The following is a 27107-nucleotide window of genomic DNA, read 5'->3' on the forward strand; positions in this document are numbered from 1 at the left end:
TAACAAAGAGAAGTCCGTCTGCCAGCAAGAGTGTGTCACTGCTGTGTTACGCAGCAGCAGCAGCAGCAGCAGCAGCAGCAGCAGCAGCAGCAGCAGCAGCAGCAGCAGCGCCCCCTGGTGAGTCTTCTTTACTCGACGTTCCACCTCTCTCCTCCAGCGACACGGCCCGCAGATTTTTCCCGTTGATCGGTTCGTTCTCATTCTTGGCGGCGCTGACAGCAGCCGTCCCAACGTGGAATCGCTCCGGGAACGTGTGTGTGCACGCTCATGTGTTCAAGTATTTCTACAGTTTCAGCTCAGCCACTGCAGTTATTTAACAGTTTGATACAGTTTTCTAGCGTTTTCGTGGTTTTTCCCCCAAAGTTCACAGGAGAAGGAGGAGTGTTAAATCCAGCTGATCGAGTGAAGCAAATGGCATACCTTATGTTTCCCTCTTTGGCTGACAGACCCACAACCGCCCTAAACTGCCAATTAAATAATAATAATAATAATAATAACAACAATAATAATAATATATAAAAATGCACTCAGGTCCCGCCTAAACTATCCTGTGTCTTTGTTTTAAAGGTAGACTATTTTCCTTGTTTTAGTATTATTCTCCATCTCCTATTCTCTTCCTGGGGTAAAGGATCACAAGGGTCAGGTGGGAGCAATGGGGTTGTCATGGCGTTGGGGGGGAGAGAAGGCAGCAGCCACCCTCAGATGGACACCGGACAGGTGATGAGCTTATCCTCCAGCATGACGCTGACCACCAGGAAGACAAAATACAGCAGGAACATGATGAAGCCGAGCAGTTTGCTCATGCGCCACTTGCAGGCGGCGATGGAGATAATCACGAAGAGGAGCATGATGAAGAGGAGCACGATGGCACAGAAGAGGCCGTTGGAGCTGACCTTCACTGGCTTCATGCCGCTGATTAAGGTCCAGAGGAGCCACGGGAATGGCAGTCTGGAAACACACAAAGACCCAAAACAGACAGACGGACATTCGGTGTTGTTAGCAGATCAGTTATCAAGGCAAATGTCAGAAAATGTACTTAAATGTACCTTCACAGCTATAAGAGTAATATGAGCAAATATATTTTAACAGGAGAAATTACAATTGTTTCTGTCTTCAATCCCAAAAAAATTAATACCACTTGACTATGACATCTACACACAACCGTGCTCAGACTATCAGCTCCAAAAGACGCCTGAAATAAGGAGCAGGATGATGAGGGAGAGAGAGAGATCCTAAACAGCTCCATGTTTGCTGTGATATATAATCTGCTTTGGCACGTGCCCTCATGCTATACGAGAAGAAAAAGCGTTTTTATGACAACAAACGCTGGACTGGACCTTGGACTGTGCTGACAGTGTGCAGAGTCGACATTACCAGGCACAATAGAGAAAGCAAAACAATGCAAACGTGTGTGTGTGGGCGGGGGAGTAAGGGGCCAACATCAGGGTTCAAAATTAGCTATTCCTTCCATACATGCTTAAAAGATTCCGTGCGTTGCATATCCATAATGACATACCCGACTGTAATGTCGAAGATGTTGGAGCCCACGGAGCTGGACACGGCCATGTCGCCCAAACCCTTCCGTGCCACAATAACACTGGTGATGAGGTCAGGGATGGAGGTTCCAGCTGCTAATATGGTCAGACCCATAATCTCCTCTGTAATCCCAATGGTCTCTCCAACCTGCAGCAAGGAAAAAAAACCCAGAACTAAGCTCCGAATAAATAAAACATAATCTCTCGTTCTAGCTTCCCTGGGGCTGGTTGAGAGGAGGAGGAGGAGGAGGTGACAAAACTGATCTATCTGCTCTGAGTAAAGGAGGTCAGTGTACCTGGTGAGCCCACCACACCATTAGGTAGGAGAAACCCGCGATCCAGCAGATAGCACCCAGGAAGGTGATGGGGAAGAACTTTTTCGCCGACTGACGGACAGAAAATGGAGAAGACAGAATTTAGCAGTGGTGTCAAAACTAATATTCCACAGTTAAGACTATTACTACACATCAACAAACACACACACACACACACACACACACACACACACACACACACACACACCTGTTTCCTGACGTCAGGCAGCGTCAGCCACAGTGGGAGCACGATAGGCATGATGAAGAGGTAGGTAAAGCGCTTGCGATTGGAGTCTGGCCAGGCCAAGCTCAGAGGCTGGTCCTCCTCCTCTTCCTCTTCAGCCTGAGAGGAGAGGAGAGGAGAGAGAAAGATAGATACATGTTTGATGTTTGATCCTCTGAATCAGCGTCACCCCATCAAAGCACAGATAACCATCAGGTCAATACGAGTTAAATCACCCTGTCATGCCTTTGTCTGGAAATTCATGACAATGCCAGTGTCTCGTTTAGGTTGATAACTGTTTGTTTGAGCTAAATCTCTCCATAGCAACTGTCAGGAGAGGAGGGGGCGGGGGGGCATTTGTTACATGAGCACTGCAAAGACTCCACACGGGACCGGAGAAATAGATGCGGGCGTTAGATGGGAATGTGCCTTTGCTCTGGGGTGACCTTGAGACGGAGGGGTTTGATGATGGGAGATTGCGCCGCGCCTGAAGGGCTCCGGCTCTCCAGTCATCAGGGGCTCATCACTGGTTACTACAGAACCCTGCGGTCTGATTGGAGCTGCCGCTGGCATGCCGAGTGAGCCAGAGAGCGTCACTTCTCTCCACATCAGCAGAAAATAAGCTGTCACTGTACAAACGTGAGGTGCTCAGACTCCCAACAGGAGGAAGAAGAGTGCTGCTGTTTGTGGTTTGTCTGGTAAAATCAAGCATGAGATCACGGCGAGCTCATCATTATGATCAATCAGGCAACATACTGGTCCTGGTACATTTTTGTGGCACGACGGCAACAACCCTTTTGAGAGTAGAAAGATGCCGAAGGTCCCTTTGTATCCAATTATACAGGAGGGCAAGGAGCCGCGGGGACCTGCGGAGAACAGGTCCACACACGCACATCAGAATAGAACACACTGATGACCTAGAATTTGTCTCTTGCCATTTTGCGAGTTGATGCCAGCTCAGGTAAACAATCCCACAACACAGGATAGCAGAACGGGAACGACAACCGGCAAGAAAACAAACCTCTAAAGCGGCGTTTGTAAATAATAAACAATTTCTTCCGGTGGTTCATTTATTCTAAGTGAAAAGGAGAGGAGCGTCTGAAAAGCATCAATTAGGCGTGCTCGGGGAGCGGAGCACGAAGCTTTCAAAGATGGCTACTGCACGCAACATGAATCATATGGAGCTTATCCTGCTGTGACAGCGGCTGCTGTCGAGTATTGCCTGGTAACCTTGGTAATCAGAGCTGCCAAACAAAAGGCAGCGAGCCTGCATCACTTATGCTGAGCATTCTGATTTCTCCTACTCTCCATATCCAGATGGTTGCATTGTTATCGCTGAAAAGGCCTCAAACCAATACAAGAAGCTTTATGAAGAGAATTTCTTGAGTTAATGTGAGATATAAGAACTCAGAGTCTACATTTACAGTCCGGCTCCGGCCTCTGTGATCTGCTTTTTAACAGGCCGGTATCACATTCCTGTGTTTCCATGGTGTAGATCTGACAGTTCGTTTGTGAGATAGTAAACACAGCAATGGACGCAAATGAGACAAAATAATTCGACCGGGTATTTCTGTGCTTTCTGTCGCAATCTTTAAAATGTCTACCAAGACTTGGGGACACATTCATTCACAGGATGTGTGTGTTTACATGTCAGAAGATATGTAAGAATATCAGATTCCATGTGGTAATTAGGATGTGGAAGGTTCAAAGCTGTGAACTTTGTACTGATGCGTGCAGAATGTCCAAGCGGGGAATGTCCTTGTCATATTTCAGATCACTAACCACGCTTTCACACACGCGACACATTTGGCCCCGTGCTGACCCCCGCCTCAGTCACGGATATGCAGACAGCATGCAGGTCAGTGTTTCAGGGTGACACACCGTGCCTCTTTCATTTATTTGTGTATTTGTGATGTGCTTTGGTTGCTTTCTAGGCTAAAGCGTCCCATAGAGCCGCTACTCTCTAGTCTAAGTTGGTTCCAAAATGCCAAACCCTTCAGGGGCCTTTCCTGCCCTGTGGTGCCTCAGTTGGCATCACGGCCATCATCAAGCTTAAAGGCACTGACTTTTACCAGGCAGCACAGAGCTGCGGGGAGAGGCGTGACATTTACTAAATTTGTTTTTGTCCCTGGAGGGAAGCAAACACAGGATCACCTGGAAGTGGAGCAAAAAGCTGCCAGACAGAACATTCAAAACCACTTCAAGTTATCGTCTGCACTAAAGCACGACTCTCTCTTTCTCCTTACTTCGTTTTCAGAGAGCATTTCATTTCCAACATAACATATAACCGCCTGAGAATATCATGATAGTTACACAGAGGCTATATGTGGGAATGAAAACTCATCACACACACACACACACACACACACACACAGTTTTATCAAATCGTCTTAGTGGTGTTGCCGTGGTAAAAGAGGCGAGATGAGTCATAAAAGCCCCTGGGTTATCGTTCCCTTTGATGTGTTTTAGACTAAAAGTGATTACAAGAGCTTTATGCTCATAAATATTCAAAATAAGAGCTCAAAGTCAGTCTTTCTCACAATTTGCTGATAATTCCTCCTCATATAAGAGCTTTATAAAAATAGAAACTGATGAATTTGCACCGTGAACACTATACAACAGTGGTTTTGTGAGAGATAAACCATGAATTGCTGTTGTTTTTAGCAAAATGTGTTAATTTCTGTTAGTACAGCCCTCAGGGGTTTGAACCACAAAACAGGAGCCAGGAAATTGTTCTAGAAGCCTGCTGCACTTTTTAATATGACCTTTTCTACCCTTTTATTCCCCAGTCTTGGTTGCCAAGGCATCCGGGGGGGGGGGGGGATTGAACACGTAGTATGATCGGGTCTCTTTTGGCGTATGAAGGTGTGAGCCTCTCCCGGCCTCTTCCTGGCTGACACCTCCAGAAATAGCGTTGTTTGGGAATCAGGCCCGCCCCTCACAAAGAGCGTGCACATTTTCCAAATTCTGCGAATCACCGGCATATTGGCATTCCAGAAACACAAGGTTGACGAAAAGCCCCGTCTGCAGGAAGCTCCCACCACCTCCCATTTTGGAGACAAAGCTGTTTTCAGTCTCAAAGGTGGCAGAGTGAGCGATGAAAGATTTATAAGTCAAGACTATAATTAACCCAACAGCCAGAGATCAATCTAAGAACAACATGGTGCAGTGTAACAACAAATCAATTCACCCGTGGTCTTATGGTGAAACACGGCTCCTCCCACAGAATCTACTTCCCATATGATTCAGATTACAAGAATTCTTTTTTTCTAATGTACTACTAATAGACTACTAACATAACTAAGAAGGAGTTCCTGAGGTACAGAAAGTCTCACAGACAACAAACGTGTAGTATTAACGCAGGGCCACAGGTCATATTAGAGTTTATGAAAGTCAAATTTGGAACACCTTTTGTATTTCCAATGAAAATCTCAAATTCCTCACGTGCATGGAGTTGTAAATGGCAGCATCGTCTTGGTGTCACCGTGGGTCGCAATAACAATAATAATAAAGTGCGAGAGGTCGGCGGGATGACTGAAATGGCCGCCTCCATCCAGCTCAGTGTGATCCTTGGATTTCACGCCCTCGTGCCCCTGGACCATCTGTCGGCTCGGTGCGAGTCTGGACCGCGTCTCGGCCGCACGTGCCACTCTGAGCTTTGTGTGTATGTGTGTTCGTTCTCCGGGTCCGGCGGTGGGGAGCAGCAGGCGGGTATGGAGTGTGATTACAGAGCTCAGTGGGAAGGAGACGGCTCTCTGACAGCTCTGGCTGAAGACGGAGAAACTCGAGCCAGGTGCACGCTGGGAAATGATCAGCAGCAGTGACCTGCGCGGTCACGACTGCAACCTTTGCATCAATCACGCTCGAGGCAGCGCACAGACACAGACGGGCGGTCATAAAGCTTTCATGAGCGACTCGCTCCAACTTTGATATGCATCTCACAATTTTTGTTATCTTTTAATAACGCGGGCGAATTAGTGAGCTGGTGGAAAATTAAAATAGCGTATTAAAGGAGTTCATTAGGGTGGTGTGGTGTGTGTGTGTGTGCTGCGACTCTCCCTTACCGCTTCCCCCTCCTGCCCCACCGTCCCGTTCATGGGTGGCGTCACTTCCACTTCCACGCTGGAGCTGTTTGGAAGGTTCTTGTCTGTGGAAAAAATGGATAATTTATTTCTGCAAGGACTAAACACGACAAAGAGGATGGGTTTGGGGAGGCTGAGGTTGATTATCGGTACTCATTATCAAATCACATTCACAGGATCTGAGACTCTGCTCTCGGGTTCATTGTGGATATAGGAATCCCAGGAATCTCTGCGTTATGAAGCCGACAGGACTTGACTGTTTGTTGTTGGATTCAGACTTCATTTGTAATTGGAACAGATTTGGAATGGGTCTAGATAGTGTAAACGCGCTGCGCCTGCTTCAAGGAGGAGAGCAAACCTAACTGTTACAGAATGACAAAGTATCTTTCATGTGGTCTGAGGGCGTGACTGACTGATCTCTTTCCCTCGTCACATCCTGCTGCAAACCAGTCGATTATTGAAACGCAGTGAGCCAAAAGCTGTGTCATTGGAGGGTAAAAAGTATAATTGCGATGGAAATTGCATAAAATCTTTGGTAAACAGTAACTACATATGGATTCACTGATTGGCTGTGATGGTGATGGTACATGTCAGCAACATCCACAGTCAAGACATACATCATCTGAAAAATACGCTGCGATGACCAGTCTTGCATTCTGATGAGATGTTAATATGTTAATGCGGCACTGTTAGCATAATTCAGCCTTGTTGATGCGTCTCTACGCCTCGCTTTGATTTCGCAGCTCTGAGGACCTTGGAGTCATAAAACAAAGCCCCCCCCCCCCGGTTCATCCTTTGGTTCACTGCTCTTTGAAGTGAAAAGCACATAAATTACACTTGGCAGTGACTGTGATTGATTTAAACACTGCTCCAAGACAACGCTAGCAAATCAATTTGGCAGTTCTTGATAATGTCATGCTTGTTTAACTCGGGATGTGACGCTCATTAACAAGTTCAGAGGGCCGATTCAGGAGGTTCTACGTTTACCAAGCAGCCGGCCAACTTTGATACCATATGTTCCCTTTAAATTCAAAAATCAATGAATTTTGAAAACTTCTCCCATTGGCGAGCGGCTCACCTGATCGGCTTGCGACACCGTTGGCCTTCTCGCTGTCCTCGACTTGGCATTTCTTCTTAGCGATCTTGTGAAGGATGGATGCCTTCTCTCGAAATTTCCCTGCAAAACAAATCCGAACAAAAAGTGAAACGCTGAACAGGAAGCTGCACGTTGAAGCGTCGCTAAAGCTTCTTGGTCGCTGCCTCTGACCGCTGATCGCACTCGCGGAAAGTTGCCGTTCAAACAACCCCGGAGAGTCAATATGCGACGTGGCGTATCACATACTGATGATCCTGCAGTGTCCTCCGCCGAGGTGGTGGCGGTGGCGCGCCGGCGGGGGGGGAGGGACAGAATCTCTTGCGAGGAGATCAGATTCGGATTTTTGCATCCAATCAAAAACTCACAGGAGATGTCAAGAGGTCAGCGGGGAACAAAAAGCAAACGTTAGGGTGGGAGGATATAAAATAAAAATAATCAATACTTAGATAAAAACCCTTATATTGTTCTCAAAGCCTTTGGTTAAGTTTGCCAGGCCTTTCCATGTGGAAGTCCCCTTAAAGCATGAATAAGGTGATGTGTCCTACTTAGAGAAATTCAATCGGCTTGCTCTTCATATAGAGCGGCTGTATTGATCGGGCTGCTACATTCATGTATCAAATTGAAACCGGTCATGGATCGAACGGCAACGTGACCTCGTGGGTTTACGTAAGCAGTGCGCCCGATAGCGGCGAGCGTGGAGCTCGTGTAGCGACACCGCACAGGCTGGCCGGAATCTGACGTCGAACTCGGAATGCCACTTCATTTGGAAATCCAGAGCTACTTGGAATCACGGGGGAATGCGGTGACGGATGAGGCGCCTCTGTGATTACACCTCTTCCTCGTGATTCAGTGTGTGAGGACAGGCGAGGACCTGACTTCATTTGCATAATGATGAAGCAATTCCAGGCTGGTGGAGAATAACCAGCACCGGCCCTTCCCTTCCCTTTAAACCTCTGCTCACAAGCCTCGTTTCCCCCATCAGATCTGCCCGTTACGCAACCGCTGGGTGGATGAGTCATTCCTATGCCAAATTCACCAACGAGTTTGTGTGTGTGTGTGTGTGTGTGTGTGTGTGTGTGTGTGTGTGTGTGTGTGTGTGTGTGTGTGTGTGTGTGTGTGTGTGTGTGTAGCCGCTGCTGGTGAGAGCGTTACCTCGACGTGTTGTATTCCTCAATGACGCAGACAATAATAACCCTAACTGTGCCTTGGAAATAGTAAAATGTCAACATTTTGCCGGGAGAATTCCAAAAAGAAGCAGTTGGTGTTTCATTTGGTGCAGATCATCAGAGAAACGAACACCACACACACACACACACACACACAACGATAACACAAACAAGTACGGAAAATATTCTCTGGGCAGACACAATAAGCCAAAAAAAGGCGGCGAAAAAACTAAATCAAAACAAAAACAATGACAATGGCTACCACGATTTGCACTTATGTCAGTGAAATCTCAGAGAGGTTGTCCAACTTAAAGCCAAAGTGGATGTCGCAAGCAAAGGAAATGGGGGAGTTTGGGATGTGCCGGGTCATGACCAAGATGGCGGAAGAGAGGGATGACATAAAAGCTGACGCAGAGAATCAAGTGAAAACTTTCAATCTTACCTTCCTCAGTCATTGAGTGATAATATTTTAGTTTCCCATAAGTCCCAAGCTCTACAACATCACAGCAAAAGACAAGGGTAAGGCAACGGGGACACACACACACACACACACACACACACACACACACACACACACACACACACACACACACACACACACACACACACACACACACACACACACACACACACGCACAGACAGACAGAGAGAGATAGAGAGAGTAAGGAAGGAAGGAAGGAACACGGAGAGGGTTCTGCATCACATACAAAAGCAGAAAATGTACAGGGAGGGGGGGAAGGAGGGGGGAAGAGAGGGGGAGGTGGGGGGTCTCTCCAAGTCATCACTGCATAAGTGCAAAACAAGCTGCCAGGGTTTAAGTTAGAAAATAAAAAACCAAAAAAAAGACATTAAAACTCTTCCAGGAGCTCTAAAGAGGCCAAGGCAGTGGCACAGGTCAGACGGCCATTAGTGGAGACGGGGGGGGTGAGGGAGGAGGGGCGGCGGTCAATACGTGTCCGAGAAATAATAAAAGATTCATCAAAACACTTCATGACAAAATAAACAAAAAGCAAATGCGGGAAGATCACAATTTACTGGGTCAACATGCAGCCACCACGGCAACGAAGAGGAAGAAGAGAGGAAAGAAGCAGACGAGTCCTCTCATCCTCTGTGCACATTGCTTCTTCGCGTGCGCTGATGACTCGGCGTTTTTGACCAAACGGGAACAATTCATCCCACGATTCCCTGACTGTAGCAGTTCCCGCGGACGGTCAGCACATCTGCGAGATGAATCGGGCCCCGGATTCAAACCGGCAGCCGTCGCAGAGGAGCTGTGCCACGCTTCCTCCGTCATAGCAGTTTAGCTACTGTGCGGATTCAAAAGCTGCTAATTTGGGATTTTTGGCCTAATTTCTACACAAATTTAACCTGAGTCTTTTAATATTCACTCAAGTTTAATGTTAAAAACCCCACATTCACGCACGCAAATCTGGGATTGTGTACGAGCATGTGTGACCGTGCCCAAATGTGAGAGGATTACAACGCCACTCCACTGCCAAATGTGTGAGTTGGCAGTCAAATGAGATGAAAACATCCCACTTCAGTGTCCTGCTCATCTGCTGCACTCCCACACAAGTGCCTCAATCCCATATGATTGGACAATTTGGGTTTTCAAGTGCACTATCACGGCGAGCCGGACCGCTAACAAGCGGCGACCGAGGCAGCTCTGAGGGCAATTAACCCGCCGCACAATCGCTGCTCTGTTTGCCCTCTGCGACGAGAGGAGGAAGGCTTGTTGTTGTTTACCAGGGGCCCTCTTGTCCTTGCAGCGTGACCTCCAAACCTCTGGTGAGCAGAGTGTGCGTGCGTGCGTGTGTGTGTGTGTGTCTGCTGGGGGTTGGAGTGTCAGGAAAATTCACAGTCTGTGCTGGAGCGAAAAGGCTTTTAACATTGATTCTTTCACCCGCCCGATGCGGACAGGGGAGGGGAGGGTGTGTGTGTGTGTGTGTGTGTGTGTGTGTGTGTGAGTGATAGCTGCTGGTTTTCTGGTCACAATGGATAGTTACATAACATACCAGACGTGATCATTTCATACATTTTCAGCACCTTCATTTCAAATATATCTAGATTTGACATTTTAATTAATTATGCACTTCCTATTCACTTTTATTTCACATGATCCTTTGTGTTTATACGTAACAGTCAAATGTGTATTATTTATACAGTTTCACAGAGTTCTCATGCAGTATTTTGTCATTACTGTCAAGAATATCCCACATAATCATAAGCCAAATTAAAAATACAAACACACACACGACAGCAAACTGGCTTGATGAGGATGACGCGTGGAAAGTGCCGAGCGGACACAAAATGAAAGTCTGACAGCGGGGGGGGGGGCGACAAACACATCAGCAAAGCCTGTGTTCAATATCATATTTCCATACGTGGAAAATATATCTGCGCCGCACGTTGGGGCTGCGAGGTGCATTATTGAACAACGTGATCGATGCGGCTGTGGGTCAGCGCCTGACCCTGTGAGCGATGAAGTGCTGCTTTGGGAAGCTGGAAATGCTGCCCAGATTTCATAAGTTCAAACAGATTTGACCCAAAAGTAGACGTTGAATAAGGAAACAAAGGATGGAAACTCAAATATCAGTACATTTCTCTTCATTTGCAACATTCTCCTTCCGCTTACTTCCTGACGCGGCCCGTCTACTCCGATGAAACCTCTTGAGGCGCCCCCGGCTGACGTTTGACCAGGGTGACCAATAAATCAAAGCGTCTTGCCAGCTCAAGAGAGCACGCCGCCGTGTGTGTGTGTGTGGGTGTGTGATGATGTAGCCAAACGACCTTGTCCCGTCTGCTCGGCATGTGTAGGATTTACGACGTCTGCTCGATCAAACAAGCAAAACAGGGAAAAAAAAGGAAAAAAGGCCTAACAAGGACAAATACGCCAAATGAGACACGAAGGAAATGAACAAATGAGCAAACGCAGACAATCTGTCTATTGGCAGAATATGTACAAATAAAAATCACAATATTTTGATCAAACCACGGCGTTTGTGTCCTGCGGGTATCCATCAGCCTCGACGTTCCATCGTGCGGTTGTCAACCTTGTCGTTGGCAGCAAAGTTATGATCGCGTCCCGATAAAACTTACTGAAGGGCAAAAGCAAAGGCGCACACGTGGGGGGAATCATAAACTCCATTTTTATAAGACATACTGCTTATAACTCCAGGCTGACCCTTCACAAATATCCGATTCCTATCTAACTATTCCCATTTATGGATGTGGCCCAAACGGATCGGTTTCCATGATTCTACACGTTAGATTTGAGCCGATGTAAGCTAAGAAGATTGGGATCGCTAGTATCTGACAGACTGCATGTACAGTAGGTAGAGAAAGGGCAGATCATAGGTATGGGTGCGTCCTGATAAGGTGTCACTAGTGTTAAAGGAGCACGTAAGAGGAGAGAGAGAGGATTGGGGACATTGGGGACAGAGGTTTTTTTCATGGGGGAGGACAAACCCACAGGAGGAGAATGGAGCTTTGGAGGAACGGGACAGGACGTGACACAGATCGACAACGACAGAGAGAGTTGCCTCCAATGCTGTTTGGAATGAGAACAACACAGATTTGGAAGGGGAAGACAGAAAATCAGAGGAGTAACTCACCAGAGTCAGCAAATTCTGAGCGGACAGTAAGGAGAACAAGAGAGAGAGAGAGAGAGAGAAAGAGAGAGAGAGAGAGAGACACACACACAGAAACAGAGAGAAACGATGAAGCCAGGTATATATTTAGCTGTATAATGCACATTAAATCATTGGTTGCTCTAATATTGATCACAAACAAGCAAACACACTCAATCACAAGCTCTCACACACACCCCTCGAAGTTGGGAAGGCAAGCAGTTCCTGGAATTAACAAGCAACCTCAGACGTTCCCTCCTGCTAATATTTATTTTGGGATTCTTTTTATGAAAAATGTATGGATGGAGTCCTTGCCAGCCCCCCCTCCTCCCCCTCCCTCCCCCTGCTGAGCTCCACTTAAAGCCAAAGAGCATGCAAGGACAACCGGAGCAGCCTGGCGTCTTTGATGGATGCGCCCGCTCCCCCTCTCCCCTCGCGGGGGCGGCTCGCCAGCCAAATGCTCCTTTGCCTTCATCACGTCGATAAAGGCTCACTTATCTACAAATGGGACCGACTTCAACCGCCCATTACAGCAGCGGCATCCACGTCTAAAGAAGCCATTTAACCTGCAACGCAATTAGTCCGCCGATGAGGACCAACGTCATTAGCGTAGCATGTTTGCCTACGCGGACATTTCAAAATAAAAGCTTGAGCTGTGTCGTCAACGTTAAGCGACACAGAGACCAAAGCTCATGTTTAAATACATTTCCCCTTTTTCCTTTCAGGGGCGTGGTTACAGATAAGAGTACTGCATTAACATATTCATCCCCTGTGCCGAGCGCCGCCGTTTTACATTTCTAATAGGTCCTCATGTTGGATTAAAGGAAAATCCTCTTCCTCCTCTGCTATGATCCGACTCGTCATCCTTTCCGCCGTGGCTCACACGGATCATTTCAAAGGGATCAATTCGGTCAAAGCCGATCGAGGCTAATACAACCGGAGGGGCGGCTCATTCCGGCTCATACCTCTGCCAAGGCTGAACGCAGCTAACAAGCACGGTTCTGTGTAACTATTGAAGGACCTACGAGAGATGTGTGTGTGTGGCACTGGCGAGTTGCGTTTCCCGTCTTACCTTCACTTAAAGGGTCCAGCGTGTGGATCATCAGCTGGAAAATGCTGTTCCTCATCAAGCTGTTGTGCAGGGAGGCGGAGCTGCCACCCCTCTGAAGACGAGGCCTGGTCTGTGAGAGGAGGAAGAGGGCGTCAATCATACATCCACCTGACATGGGATGGACCTCTTTCACTGGTTTCTCAGGGTGCAATCATGTGTTCTTAGCTCTGCCCTCACCAACACAAACTGAATTCAATGTTGTTTGTCTCATGTGCTGCAGTATCTTCATCATCAATTTGTTCATCTGTGATAAAATGCGCAAACTATACGCAAAATATCCGCCCTGTGGATGAACACATGCATTAATGACGAGAGTTGCATTTTGCATCCTTTGCGTTCTCCCCCAAAAACAAGCCCAGAAGCTCTTTCCAAGGTCACTCCCGTGTAGCCGACCTCGGGAACGGCGGGACATTGGGCACCGTTGCGGGCGACAGCTGTTTCGGAAGGGCGTCCACGTTTTCCTGCGATGCCCCGCATGGCGATGCGTAGGCGCAGCCCGGAGGCGTCATCTGCTAATTCACACACTGACGCGGGTGTGAGCGGAAGGGCGATGGAGACATGTTGGCTGTGCAAAGTCTCTTTTGGCAGCAGCACTTCTATTTACATGTCTTGGGTTATCTGAGCACATGCTTCATTCCTAGGTTGTGTTTAGCATGCGGGAGGGCGGGCGGGGGGGGGGGAGAAATGGAGTTTCTCTCAGCACACAGCCAGGCAGAAGGTAAGAGATAACAGCGGACATGTGGCGCACAATATGGTGAGAGAAACACAACGTACTCTATCGACACATAAACGGGGACAAACAGACACAAGCAGACAGGAGGGGTTGTCAATTAGGACCTACCGACAACTTGCTGTCATCCTCGGGCGCCACAGGACTTGGCTTCTCATCCAACACAAAGAGAGAAGAAGTAAAAGCGAGGGGGAGAGAAAGAGAGAGAGAGAGAGAGAGAGAGAGAGAGGAGAAGAGAAAAGAGGACACAGATGTGAAGCATGCCGCACACAACCAGACGGACAACAAAGATGAAACGACGATAAGAAGACATTACGCCACAGCTACAGAGACGGGCTGTGATGTAAGTGGACGAGACTTAAGGACAGATTCCTTCCCTGCCTGCTGTGTCAGTCAAAGGCAGAGCAATGTTCGCTGGTGCCCACATGGATTTACACGACACTCGGTTACTTAAGGCCCCAGACTACTTCAAAACAAACTTTCAGGGTAAAGACTCAGCTTACAGGGCTTTCAGACGCAGTGATTTGGCCTCTTTGGGTGAAGTGTTGTGATGTTTGATTGGTCAAAATGCATTTTTGTTAATTCGCTACTTCCTCTAGTGTTGGAGCTGAGCTAAACGTGAGTCACGGCCAACTCCTCTCTTGAATGTAGCCTCTACAAACGGGCGACTTGTGACTCTTCGACACCCTCCTTTTGAAAAAGAGACTGTACTTCCTGCGGCGTTCCCGTTTCTTCTCCCTTCTTTTGAAAACACAGAGCCCTTGGATCGTGGTGCGTATGAGGGTGGTTGCTTTGTAAACACTGCCCTGTGCTCCGGATATAAACTGATATAAACGATGTGATGTTTTCAGAGCCGCACAGCTGAACCGCCAGGAGTCAGTTAGTCTGCAAACTCTAGAATAAGAAGATGAGTAAACAAAGGCTGCTCTGGACATGCGGGGTGTAAATGCAATCAAACACTGGCCTGCAGGTTGAATGTTGGCAGTTGAATGTGATAACATCCCTCTGAGGGCGGAGACGCGTGTGCCATCCTACTGGACCAGATCATGCTAAAGTGAGTGCAGTTCCTTAACAATCACTTCGTTCCCTGTCATCGTCCTCCTAGGGCCTATTTGGCATGTGTGTAACTGTAACACAATCTATTTCTGAAACAAAAGCCCTTTCACTAAGTGCTTTGCCTCCACTGTGTGTGAAATCACTTAAAGCCCAGCACCTCAAACTGCAAGGGATCAAACACAAAAGCTTTTGTCCGGATCATTGTGGCACGGCCTACACGCTTCTTCTGACAAAAAAAACCCTGGTGGCGTCGGCGTCGGCGCCGGCGTGCGCTGAGCGAAGCCGCCCGGTGCCAAATGAAATGCGGAGACGGATCCAGTTTGATGTTGCAATCGAGCAAACGCGCAAAAATCTGAGGCGACATCCTCCAGAGCGTCAGCCCCGTAAGTCATTTGCATGTTAAATGATCAGATATGCTAAAACACGGAATGCGGCGTTTCTTATCAAATCTCTTCACGCTTGTGCAGGATGGGGTGTGCCGTTATCTGCACTTCACTTTTGATTACCGTGTGATTATGCACTCGACAAAAATACAAACAAAAACTTGCCGTTACATCTTTAAGCTAAGAGAATGTTTACCGTTTTCCCCCTCACAGTGAATGTCAGTCGCCGTTTCTGCTTAGCGACTCATAATTCCTCATGTATTAGTCATAGCCTCTGTGAAGTTGCGGATGGAACGACAGAAATGAAATTTGCCAGGAAGAAAAATTAACAAAAGCTGAGCTGATAGAAAAGGCATTATGAGTTATTCTGCTATACCACCACGTTTCCACACACACACACACACACACACACACACACACACACACACACACGTCATTCATGTCAATGATACGGCGCCTCGAGCAGTTTTGGGTGTTCGGTGCCTTGCTCAAGGGCACCCGGGCATTGCGGTGTGTCGGTGTGTGAGGAGTGAACAGGTGAGTGTGCCAGATCTAGATCATGCCACGGGGGCCGCTCATTAAGCCGCCGTTCAATATTATGACCAATAATCGCATACGCGGGGAGATTAGCATGTTCGCTCTCTAATACCGCTTCAAAAAATGTTACGTAATGTCACATCAGGATCATTCTTGGAAGCGGATCAGCCCGAGGAGGGAGGGGGGAAAAAGAAAAGGAGTCCCTCTGCAGCCTGGTATCACGTAAACGCCGTGTTATTCAGACTTATCGGCAAGTGTGACATCGGGCAAAATGACTTCCGCTATCAGAACTCAAATTGCCAACAGCTTAAGGAAAAGGAGGGGAGGGGCTTCGGGGTAGGAATCTGCGCTCGCTAATGAATCACCCAAAAGCCGAGCTGCAAATCCTGACTTTTCGAACATCAGCGGTGGATTATATGTCCTTTCATATGCAACACGAGCGCACGCACACACACACACACACACACACACACACACACACACACACAAAAAGAGGGGAGCTATTTCTGGAAGAATTTGATTTGCCTTTTTTCTTCATGCTTCAGAAAGCATCGCAGTGCAGCATGAAACTCTCTTTCTATACCCGACGAACCTTTGTCTCAAAGTGAAACAGCGGGGGAATCTTGATGAGCAATTCTAAATCCTTTTGATGGCAAATGTGCTCTAGATTTTGGATGATTTATGCGTACAAAAAACATTAAATGGTAAGAAATGTATGAGAAACTTATCTTGGTACTTACAAGTTCTTTATTGAATCATATTCTAAAAACAACCCCAGATTACTGTTTTATTACTATTTTGGTAAGGCACGTATCCCATGTGAAAGTAAGAAGATCCGACTGTGAAAGGGGATCTGCCGTTCTGCCATGTGCACTCTCTCTGTGAATGAATCAATTCGAGCAGGACCTATAGTTTCGGTGTTGGAGAAAGTAATGGAGATACGACATAAACTCCATATCTGTAGGAGAGCAACGGCCAAACCTCCGGGTCCGCAAAGACGAAAAGGTTCCCGAGAGACCTCGGACGGAGAGGTGAAGAAAAGCTGAGGAGGGGTTGAAAGGGGCGACGACGACCGCTTGCTCCTATGTGTGTGTGTAAAAACTGCGACCCTAGACTGAGAGGGCAAAGTGTGGTGGAGCTTCAGGCGTCCCTCTGCGCGTGCTTACAGTAGCAATCTGACTGTCAGTGCGGCAACAAAACCGCCTCAGAGATTCGGCCCGGCGATAGTAGATGCATCACGCATACACCAACCCATCCCTCTCCCTCTCTCTCCCTCTCTCTCTCATAATGATGATCTTCAAGGAAAGGAGGGGGGGGGGGGGGGGTTGGAGATGCACAACAAGTCAAGAAGCCATCCACTTGCTAATTAGTAACCCCTTCATTTTTCTAACAAGCAGAACTAATTACAGGAGCTGCCACGACGCTGATTTCCCACAAGGCAGTGCTCGCCACGACTAAGCCAAAATTGCTTCCTCTTACTCCCCCCCTCCCATTAACCAATCAGACTCGTGCTACTTGGAGACAAATGGGGTGGGGTGGGGGGGGAGACAAAAACTGCTGTGTCATTTTTGTAAGCGAACGCAATTAGCCCGACGCTCAGCTGGATCCTGTCACCTTGTGCTTTTTGACTTCCCCCCCCCACACCAGCAATCAGTGGTGCCTGCGGGATGATTCAAGTGTTAACCACTGAAACTTTGTACATTCAGCACACTGGTACTACAAAGTGAGACTAGAACATTGGTTGTGCGTTGCTTATTGATCTGATTTGAGCTAAATTTGGCTGTTTGCTAATCAAACGCAAACGTGAACGCTGCATTTCAGCGGACGAGCAGCCCTCGTTCGATAGTCGTGCATTAGGTCAGATATGCGAGTATTGACTGGGCTGCTGGTGAGAGACCGGCTCTCAAAGCGCCGACCGTCGATACCAACGGCACCAGGGGTTTGGAGTTCTAATGGACTGGGCTGTCCGCCCCCCCTGACCCCCAGACTCACTGTCCACAAAGTGTGTGTCTGTTCTCTAACCTACAGCCTTACTTAGACGGCTGATTGATTGGAATGCTTTTGGAGTTCCAAGAGGTAAAGTTAGGGACCGCAACCTGGTGGAAGAATCCATTCCTGTCTGGTGTGGATCTAGGTCCGGGAATTATTCCTTCCATCGACTTCTTTACAGTGCGAGACTGTTTTGGGACGTTCTCCACTCTCTAAACACTCTAAACACGTAGCCTATCGTACTGTGGATAAGCTAGAACCCTTTCAGGTCACCTTGAGAGAGAGAGAGGGAGAGGGGGAGGGGGTGTGGCTTGGAGGGCATCCTGATGCAATGCTCTTACTCGTACTAAACATGACAAGTGGTAGCATAACCCTCCTCTCAGATGAGGGGAGCAGAGGTTCAAGGGTTTTTTTCCCGCAGATTTGCTGAGCCCCGGAACTTTTTTTCTTCTCCTAATTAGCTCATTAGAGACCGTCTGATTGCAATCACTTGCATTTTAAGGGTTTACACTCTTATATTTCGGTTGAACCCCACCCCCCCTCCCCTGGTTATCAGAGCGGTGTCAGGTCTGTCTGCAGCTGTGAGATACGCACATCAGCACGGACGTCACCGACCTGGGGTTTTGCGAGTTATGCACATTTACAGGAGCCGACGAGACGTGAAAGCAGATGTGACGCTCAGCCGGAGCTTAGTGAGGCTGATGTTTACGGCCCAGAATCTCCCCCCCCCCCCCCCCCCCCTTAGGGAAAGAGTTAAGTACATGCGGCCCACCAGTCCTCCGCCCCCCCCCCCATCAAAACGCACCGCTTCCATCTGATCGGGCTGCTGTGTGTCATTTCATACACCCGTGAGATAAAGATCCCTGTGCCCTTCACTATGATGCTTTTACAGTGAAGCTACATTAGCCGATTCGACCCCCCCGATTTCAAAAATAGCCGTTGATCGATACAGGCTTTCAGTTTCTTGCAAGCCTCAACGTTTCACCTTCAGGCTCAGAGAGAGAGAGAGAGAGAGAGACAGAGAGAGAGAGCGAAGAGAGAGAAAAAAAGGAAAAACAATCCCTGTTCCAGTTCTCAGAATTGCTTTACCTGCAACAGAGGGACCAGCATGAATAAATCTGGACGCGTGCCTTGATCTCCCTGACCCTGAGCTTCTGATGCGTCTCCATATTCGCGCCACATGCACCTTTGCGCCGCTGTTAAGGACAGCGTATCTGTGTTTTTGGATGTCTGCGGGATGTGCCTCGGCGTGCGAATATGGGCATCAAAGATTTGGGAGCACGACTTTGGAATAAAGTGTAAGCAAAAGCACAAAGCACAGCGGTACGACGTTAATAAAAGTCAGCCGGCGGAACAGATGTACACGCTGCGGATGGAAATAACATCGGAGACGTTGGTATCAAGGGGCAGGCGCACATCTCTGTTGTCTGGGGTAAACATCACCGACGGGCACAAGGCTGACAATGACTCTGCTTTGCATGGATAATTATCTTATTCTGTTTCAAGGCAACAATTACAAACCTCGCCGTTGTGTTTTGTCGCTTTAAAGCAGAGCGCATTGTGCTTTAGGTAATTACAAAGACCACTTTAATAGGTGACGAGGTGACCTTAGAAACAATTCTGCCTCTGATGAGAATAGAGGGGAGAGATTTGATACAATAACCAATCAAGGGCAACATAAAAGCAGCTATCTTCATATTTAATGAAGACTGGGAACTGCGCCTGTGTCATTATTACCATTCAGTGTGATTAAAATGAACCCGGATAATATAATAGGGAGCGTCAGGCAACGTCACAATAGTCGTCCGTGGGTTTCGATTGGCTTTTTCAATAAGGATAAGTAATTACTCGCCGGAAAACGTATTGTCGTCATGATGACATCAAAGTAGCGTTCTTTCTATTCCTATACGACCGGACAAGGACTCGTTTTTCATCCGCCAAAATGATTCTGTTCCTCTGTGCGGCGCAGCCAACGTTCACCGTGTGTGTTTGTGTGTACGCTCTACAAACCCAGGAGCCTCTTCGGCATGAACTTGCCAATTAATGGGTACGGTAGCACACAATCAACACATTTCATGCTTCCTGCAGTGGATTCTTCAACATTTGCACTCAAGAATGACGCATTTCTTCGTTGGTTGTCCCTTGCCATCCTTCTACATTCCTAACCAACTACCAAACTAACTACCACTATCCTTCCAAACACGAGCAATAAATGGAATTTCTAATTTTCGAAATCAAGGCCACGACTACTACAACGACAACTACTACTACCACTTCTACTCTTTTGAAGGACGCTTGCATGAATACTCTTTTGTGAATTCACACAATATTCACACATCAAGGACAAACATACTACAGTGCAGAAATGAAGGACATTAACGGCAACACACTCTTTCCTATTGAAACATGCCATCGACTGACATGTACACATTTCTGGCGTATAGAAACATTCTCCTTTGAACAGGATTTACCGCATATTGGCTTTTGTTCACTGAAAAGGAGACGGTGTTCTACTGTATCAGTTAGGATCTTGATTTAGCTGAAAATTCACAAACATAATCCCATGAACAGACCGCACATAGTCAAAACATAAGGATAACGTGTATGGATATAGAGAAGGTGTGCGGCATCGATGACATCGCCCGAATATCTGAATCCGTGGGGAGGAAACACAAACAGTCTGCCCCCTGCACAGAATCCGCTTTGTAACTGATCTTTGAAGTGCATCCTGATGGAGGATGTCGCCTCCGTGACGCTATTTATAGCTTGGTAATGCATCAGAGGTCGCACCTTCCATCTCTGCAGAACTAACATCTGCCTTGATACACTCTGGCTTATCCAACGCTGCGAGATAATATTGTGGTTTGGATGCAGAAACTAAGACGACGTTCTGGAATTTCTTATGCGTTTCCACAAATATTTCATTTCTTTGCCTTGATCGGAACACTTTGCTGAATCTGTCATTTGCTCCTGCCTGGTTTAACATTGCAAGGTGACGTTTTGCTGTTTGTTATTCGTAAAAGATCCCCGACGACCTCTCATGCGTCACCATGATCGAAACAAGTAGCGGGGGCATCCCACTAACATCCCTCTGTCTTTCAAAACACCAGAGCCGACCAAAGTGCTGGCTCATCTCGTCTGCCTGAGCCGGGATTTCAAAAGCAGCCGGTCAGTCCATCCGCTAAACAAAGAGAGGCCTAAAGGTCAAAAGATAAACACGCGTCGGCTTGGTGCAGAAGTCCTAAAAAGGGCGTAGTGGTGAGGGCGGGGCATGTGGGGAAAGGTTGAGGATCGAATTTGATATAGAATTTTCTAGTTTGGGGGTCGCAGGGCCAGGAAACTGGAGCCACTACACACACAAACACACACGAGTATGAAGTGACTTGGTGTTCAATATTCAGACCTCTGTGCAAGCGCCAGAGTCGACTCTGAAGATGTGACAATTGTGAGCAGAAATACAGTAAATTGACTCCATCTTGGAATCCTTGTGCCATCGCATCTCACAGGCCCAGGCTGTGTCACACTGCTGACAGCCTTGGTGTCAACGTGGAGGGGCTGTGACTCGTGGCAAAGGTGACAAAGGAGCACAGTTTGGCGTAAGCAGCAGAGACAAAAGGAAGGCTTTGAAACGGCTGTGGATGGAAATAATAATAAGCGGAGAGTTAAATAACGTGGGAATAAATGAGACTGACCACCACGAAAATCCATCCTAACATTTTTCAATCATCAACATTCAACAGTCCGCTAAACAAATATTATGTCAGTGTCTCGGCTTGCTAAGCAGCAGGACGCAGAGCACAAGACAAGCAACAGCCCGGAGTGTCGCGTCCCATTGGAGTTCTCGGCGAGGCAGAGGTGACAATCTCACTCGCCCTGGCCAAAGCGCAATGCCCTTGTTGTGAGATTAGCAGCAGCTGAGCGCTCATTAGGCAAACAAGTATTAGGCACCAATCAGAGTAGAACTAATCAGCCGATACATCCTACAAACATCAGTTTGGTCAAAGATGAATGAGCAAAATAACATGTAAGGCATTGGGATCATTTGATTTGACAGCTAACTCCTCCCTTCCTATTAAAGGGATCTTATTTCCCCTCTGAGGATGGAGGAAACACAAGCCCGTCCTATGAAGGAGTCTTTTTATAGGCAGACTCGCCCCTTCAATGGAACTCTCTGATTGGACACATTTGGAACAGCTGGTCCAATACAATGGACAACACAAGTTAGATTGGGTGCAAACACTCCCATTACCATCATCAACTTGATTCACTCCTCAAACCAGTGGTCCGAAATCCAAGACATTCCTACCACCAGGGGGCGTTTCAAGGGCCATTAGTGTTTCTCCTACCACAGGTTGAGAACCATTGTCATACAATGTCCTCTGCATCCATATGCTGCCAACAAATGCTTTTTCTATCCTATTTGGCTTTAATTCAAAGTAAGTACAGTATTATGGAGCGTTTAAGGTTATGTTAACTGGATTGGGAGATTATTATGGATTACTTTTGATGAGGCTGGTGAATGTAGGCACAATGGCCGTGAACAGAGCTAGCATTGGCTGAGCAGGAATGAAAGCTGACAGTTCTGAGTACATCATATTGAGAATCGTGCACCTCATCCTTGGGGTAAAACAAAAAGAAAAGAGAAATCCAGTAGCACGACACGGCGAGTCCTTCAAATGATGGAAAAGCTTGGCCAGGAGCTACGGCGTTACTTTCAAGAAAAATAAGACAAACAAAGTCATCTATTGTGCCGCTACCTGGAGCAGGAGAGAATAAACTGCCACAGAGAGAACACTGCAGCATCGCTTATGCAACAAGATGAAAGGCAGCAGTCACTGGACAGCACTAAATCGATTGATGGTTTCTAAATGTTCAGAGTCACACTGCCAGCCACGCGGCTTTCAGGCTCCATTATTTCACGGTATTTATGGCACACGTTGTCCTGACACGTCAAAGCAAACCGCCACCATCTAAGCATCTCCCAGACTATAGGCCCTCAGTGTGCTCCATCCCAGGTACCCATCTGCCCCGGCAGGTAGGTTTGGAACCTCTGCGTGTCTTATGGTTAAACAGCAAGGGGTTTATGTTCCAAAACAATCCAACACCAAGTGTACTCCATTAGCGCACACACACACACACACACACACACACACACACACACACACACACACACACACACACACACACACACACACACACACACACACACACACACACACACACACACACACACACACACACACACACACGTCCCCAAAGTGTCGAAACTTTATTAAAAGGCTGTTCAGAAGATTGTATTCTAATAATATTTGCTCCTTGGCGACTCTAATGAACGCCGTTAACCCAGAACACAGAATAAAAGAGGCTAGCTGACATACGTAGTACACGCTATTACGCATGTGATGTATTTCAGGTAATATATATACGAATGGAGACGATGATCTGACTGAAATGTTACACACAATGCCTGAGATAGAGGAAACGCACACAAATGGTTCTCTTAGCCAAAGTACCCAGAATCCACCGCAGCTCAAGGTCATCCAAGTGTTCTCTGGCACTCAGGCTCTGTTCTTGCGCATAAGACATAAATTAAATGAGCGGGACGACAACAAAATGCCACAAAAACCAAAGAATGACTTTGTCTCCTGGCTTTGTTTTGAGTCGAATGAAGGATAATCATCTTTGTTTAATATCGTGCATATCGAATAGCGATTCTTGCCATGGGGCTCCTTGAAAGCATCGAGCGTGCGAGTCATTTGGGGAGATGTGAGGGGGGGGGCTCCATTTCAAATATTGTGTAACTGTACGATTAAATATCCTTTATGTACTTAGAATAAATCCTGATTTAATGAAAGCTTTACAATGCAACTTTCTCAAAATTTCATTTCCATCTCATGTCACAAAGAAATCTAAATCCGTCCGGATAATCTCCACACTGGTGTCAAATTGCACTGCGGTGTGTTTTGCCCTGAAGTATCATCGAGGGGGTGAATGTTATGTGAAGCAACACAGTTGTTCCTACAGCAGTAGTGTGAGAAATATTTGCTTTTTTATGCCGTTGTTTGAAGAAAAAGGTCAAATTTGGCATCAAATGTTGAATGTACACAAACTCACATATCAGATAAAAGAACTGCTGGCTCCCGTCATAGCAAACATGGAGGAAAGTAATACTATAATATAAGAAGTAACACCTCAACAACCTCTAAGCTGTGTTCCTTTCTTACTTTAAATCAAACTGCATGTGGTTTATATTTGTCTTTGCAAATATTTTAAAACTGAATTTGTTTCTGGTGTCTGAGATTGCTGTGGGATTTGATTGTCAGCCTGGGAGTCAATTTATAGAGCTTAACCCAGAAGTGGAGTGGAGAGAGGGGGTGGTGGTGATGAAGGGAAGAGGCAGATGAAGAACAAGAGGTTCAGAGGAAACAAACTCACCTTGGGCTGCACCTCCACTTCCACCACTTGGTTCTTGTTCATGCAGCCTTTGACCAGCCCCTCCACTTTGCTGTTGAAGTTCATGAAGATCACGTACGCCGCGTACGACGACAGCAGTGTGATACTTTCCCACATGGAGATGACGTTATCCAGGAAGAAGACGATGAGCATGATCAGATCCATGATGTAGAAGGAGACGTCCCGGAAGAGTGGCCACCATGTCAGGTTGAGGATCTCCTTGGAAAAGATGGCGCACATCCCGATGACAAAGAGAATGTTGAACACAGCAGAGCCCACAATGGTCCCAATACCCACATTGCTGTGTGAGATGAAGACGCCAATGATGGAAGTAAAGAGCTCTGGGGCTGAGCCACCTGCCGCCATAAAGGTGGCACCTGCCACATCATCCTGAATGGCCAGCTTCTCTGTGATTGCTGTTAGTGACGGGACGAAGAACTCGTCACACACTATGGCTAAGGCGATGAACATGTAGATCATGCCGAACATGTGAAGGATCACTGCACCTTGTTGCCTCTCCTCGAGGGTGAAAAGGTCTGCTGGGTAATCCCCCTGGTTATTGCTGCCGTTTCCCGAAGATTTCATGGCTATTGGCATGTCAGCGGAGACATTGGGGTCCTTCTGGTTTTGGGTGAAAAGTAGAGTTCTGTGCGGGGGAGGAGACTGAAGGAGGCTCTCCTGGGGGAGTACCGACTCACTGAGATCCCCTGAGCTCCAGGTCAAGGCACTGAAGGAGAAAGAGACAGCACTTACAGCCACCAGGCCGAAGACGAACCCTAAGATTCGCACGGGCCTCAGCTTTCTCCGCGCACACAGGTAGCCCTGCAGTCTAGAGACGGGTCTTCGCTCCAGCGTCTCAACGCAGGGTTCATCTGAAGCCATCTCTGCGCAGCTCTTCGTGTCCTCACTCTCAATGGCTGGGTAGGAAAGGGGGAGAGTGGGAAAGTTGTTTTTTACCGGAGACGATGCATGGCGTCGTCTCTATCGGCTTCAATTGTGCAGAAATGATACGAGAAGCTTTCCGGGGTCAGGTTTGCCAAACGGCGTCTTCATATTAGCCTCTGCTGGCAGATGTCAAGAGCAGAAACAGACAAAAAAAATTAGCGTGTAAGATATTCATACTGTAGGAGCAACACACAAACGCTGAATCAGTGAGAGGAAATGAATTGCTGACTATTGAAGTTATTTATGAGGAAAAACATTGAGTTCGCCCTGATAGCTTCAAGGTTTGATTTGATCAGTTGAAATAAGCAATTATAAAAGTAAATGATTAATCCCTGAATTTAAAAAAAATTACATAAACTGGGAATTTCAATGTCACAGATCACAGAATGTTGTTATTGTTAAAAGAATCATCAAAAAATCCACGGCGAGAAATGTCGCGACACGTGAAGGCCGCCGGTTCACGCGCAGGACTTGCAGGTCTGCAGACCGTGAACGTGTCCACGCGGTGTGACGCTGCTGCTTAGTTATCAAACACGCCAGGACCCAAACGCATCATCTCCCGTTAACGCGCGTGAACGACCCAACCTGTCGCCTTCAGGGTGCCTCGGTGACACCCAGCTTCAGCGACAACCCCCCCTCCACCACCCTGAGCGTGTGCCCTTCAATGACGCCTGATTCGCCCTTTACACACACGCGCACACGCACTAACACACACAGACTAACAGAGACTAACACACACACAAACACACACACTAACACACACACACGTACACACACCACCAACAACAGAGGACAAAATGCGACCGCGCCAGCATCACCGAACCCAAGGCGTCGAGGCTCACGTTAGGGGCGAAAGGCGCATGACGCGTGGAGAGGCTTTCGGTCCGCGTCTTACCTTTGACAGAGGCGAGGAAACGGCGGCGTGTGGAGCTTAGGAGATCCTCCCCGGTGCCCTCTTGCTCTCATTGAACAAATGTGACCGCTCTGTGCTCTCCGCCGACAGAGGAGGAGCTTTGGAAAAACTGCTTCGCCAACTCTCTCTCTCTCTCTCTCTCTCTCTCTCTCTCTCTCTCTCTCTCTCTCTCTCTCTCTCTCTCTCTCTCTCTCTCTCTCTCTCTCTCTCTCTCTCTCTCTCTCTCTCTCTCTCTCTCTCTCTCTCTCTCTCTCTCTCTCTCTCTCTCTCTCTCTCTCTCTCTCTCTCTCTCTCTCTCTCAGATGAGACTGAACATACCTCCCCCCCGTCGAAAATGCCTCGCCAATGTGGCAGAATATGTGCTAGCCTCGGCTCACCACGTGACCCCGGGGCGACGTATTAACAAAGCCAGGTGAAGCATCAGCCACATCCACATCGCCCCCCCCTGTTTGTTTCATGCGGTGACTGACTGGTGATGTTGCACTTTGAGGGAGGAGTTGCCGTGGTTACACAGCAAAGGCAATATTTCTACTGATTATTTTTTCTTCTTCTTCTTTCTTCTTCTTCTTTGCATGAGATGACAGAACAGGGGGCTGTGCTGCTCCGCTCTGCTTGTGTGTGTGTGTGCAGCCGACACCTCAAAGGTCATTTCAAGGTTATGCACCAGTGGGCGAACCCATTTCTCACAGATACAACCCAGGATGCATCATTACTCCTAAGAATTGCTGTGCAGAGATGAGCTGGTACACTTTACACCCTCACACCTCTTAAGTGAAGGCTGGGCTATTATACTTGTATTAGGAAAGTGTGTGTGTTCACCATCATCAGCCATTGATCCCGCGGTTGACATGTTGGCGCTCATGTCAAATAAAGGATCCACGTCTCTGCATTAGTTAACAGGCCAAATGAGCCTTGTTGTACAGACGCAGACGTGCAATAGCTAC

General features: G+C 47.5%; 1 protein-coding gene across 3 annotated transcripts; it reads right to left on the reverse strand.

Moving 5' to 3' along the window:
- Positions 1 to 38: 38 nt before the first annotated feature.
- LOC142993186 (sodium/potassium/calcium exchanger 2-like) lies at positions 39 to 26342 on the reverse strand. 3 transcript variants are annotated; one of them, XM_076143876.1, is made up of 10 exons: positions 26146 to 26342; positions 24288 to 25366; positions 13119 to 13227; positions 12032 to 12046; positions 7233 to 7331; positions 6137 to 6219; positions 2058 to 2192; positions 1832 to 1921; positions 1517 to 1683; positions 39 to 948 (listed from the first exon to the last, which is right to left on the reverse strand). In XM_076143876.1, exons 2-10 carry the CDS (start codon positions 25185 to 25187, stop codon positions 699 to 701), a joined length of 1848 nt encoding a protein of 615 aa, XP_075999991.1. In that variant the 5' UTR covers positions 25188 to 25366; positions 26146 to 26342; the 3' UTR covers positions 39 to 698. The 3 variants fall into 3 exon arrangements, with proteins under 3 accessions (XP_075999991.1, XP_075999990.1, XP_075999992.1); XM_076143875.1 differs by having other exon boundaries at positions 24288 to 25369; XM_076143877.1 differs by lacking the exon at positions 12032 to 12046 and having other exon boundaries at positions 24288 to 25369.
- Between the last annotated feature and the right edge of the window lie 765 nt (positions 26343 to 27107).

Source organism: Genypterus blacodes, unplaced genomic scaffold (assembly GCF_046128005.1).
Source record: "Genypterus blacodes isolate CSIRO-AG114 ecotype Tasmania unplaced genomic scaffold, CSIRO-AGI_Gbla_v1 ptg000027l_1, whole genome shotgun sequence".
Classification (NCBI taxonomy): Eukaryota; Metazoa; Chordata; class Actinopteri; order Ophidiiformes; family Ophidiidae; genus Genypterus; species Genypterus blacodes.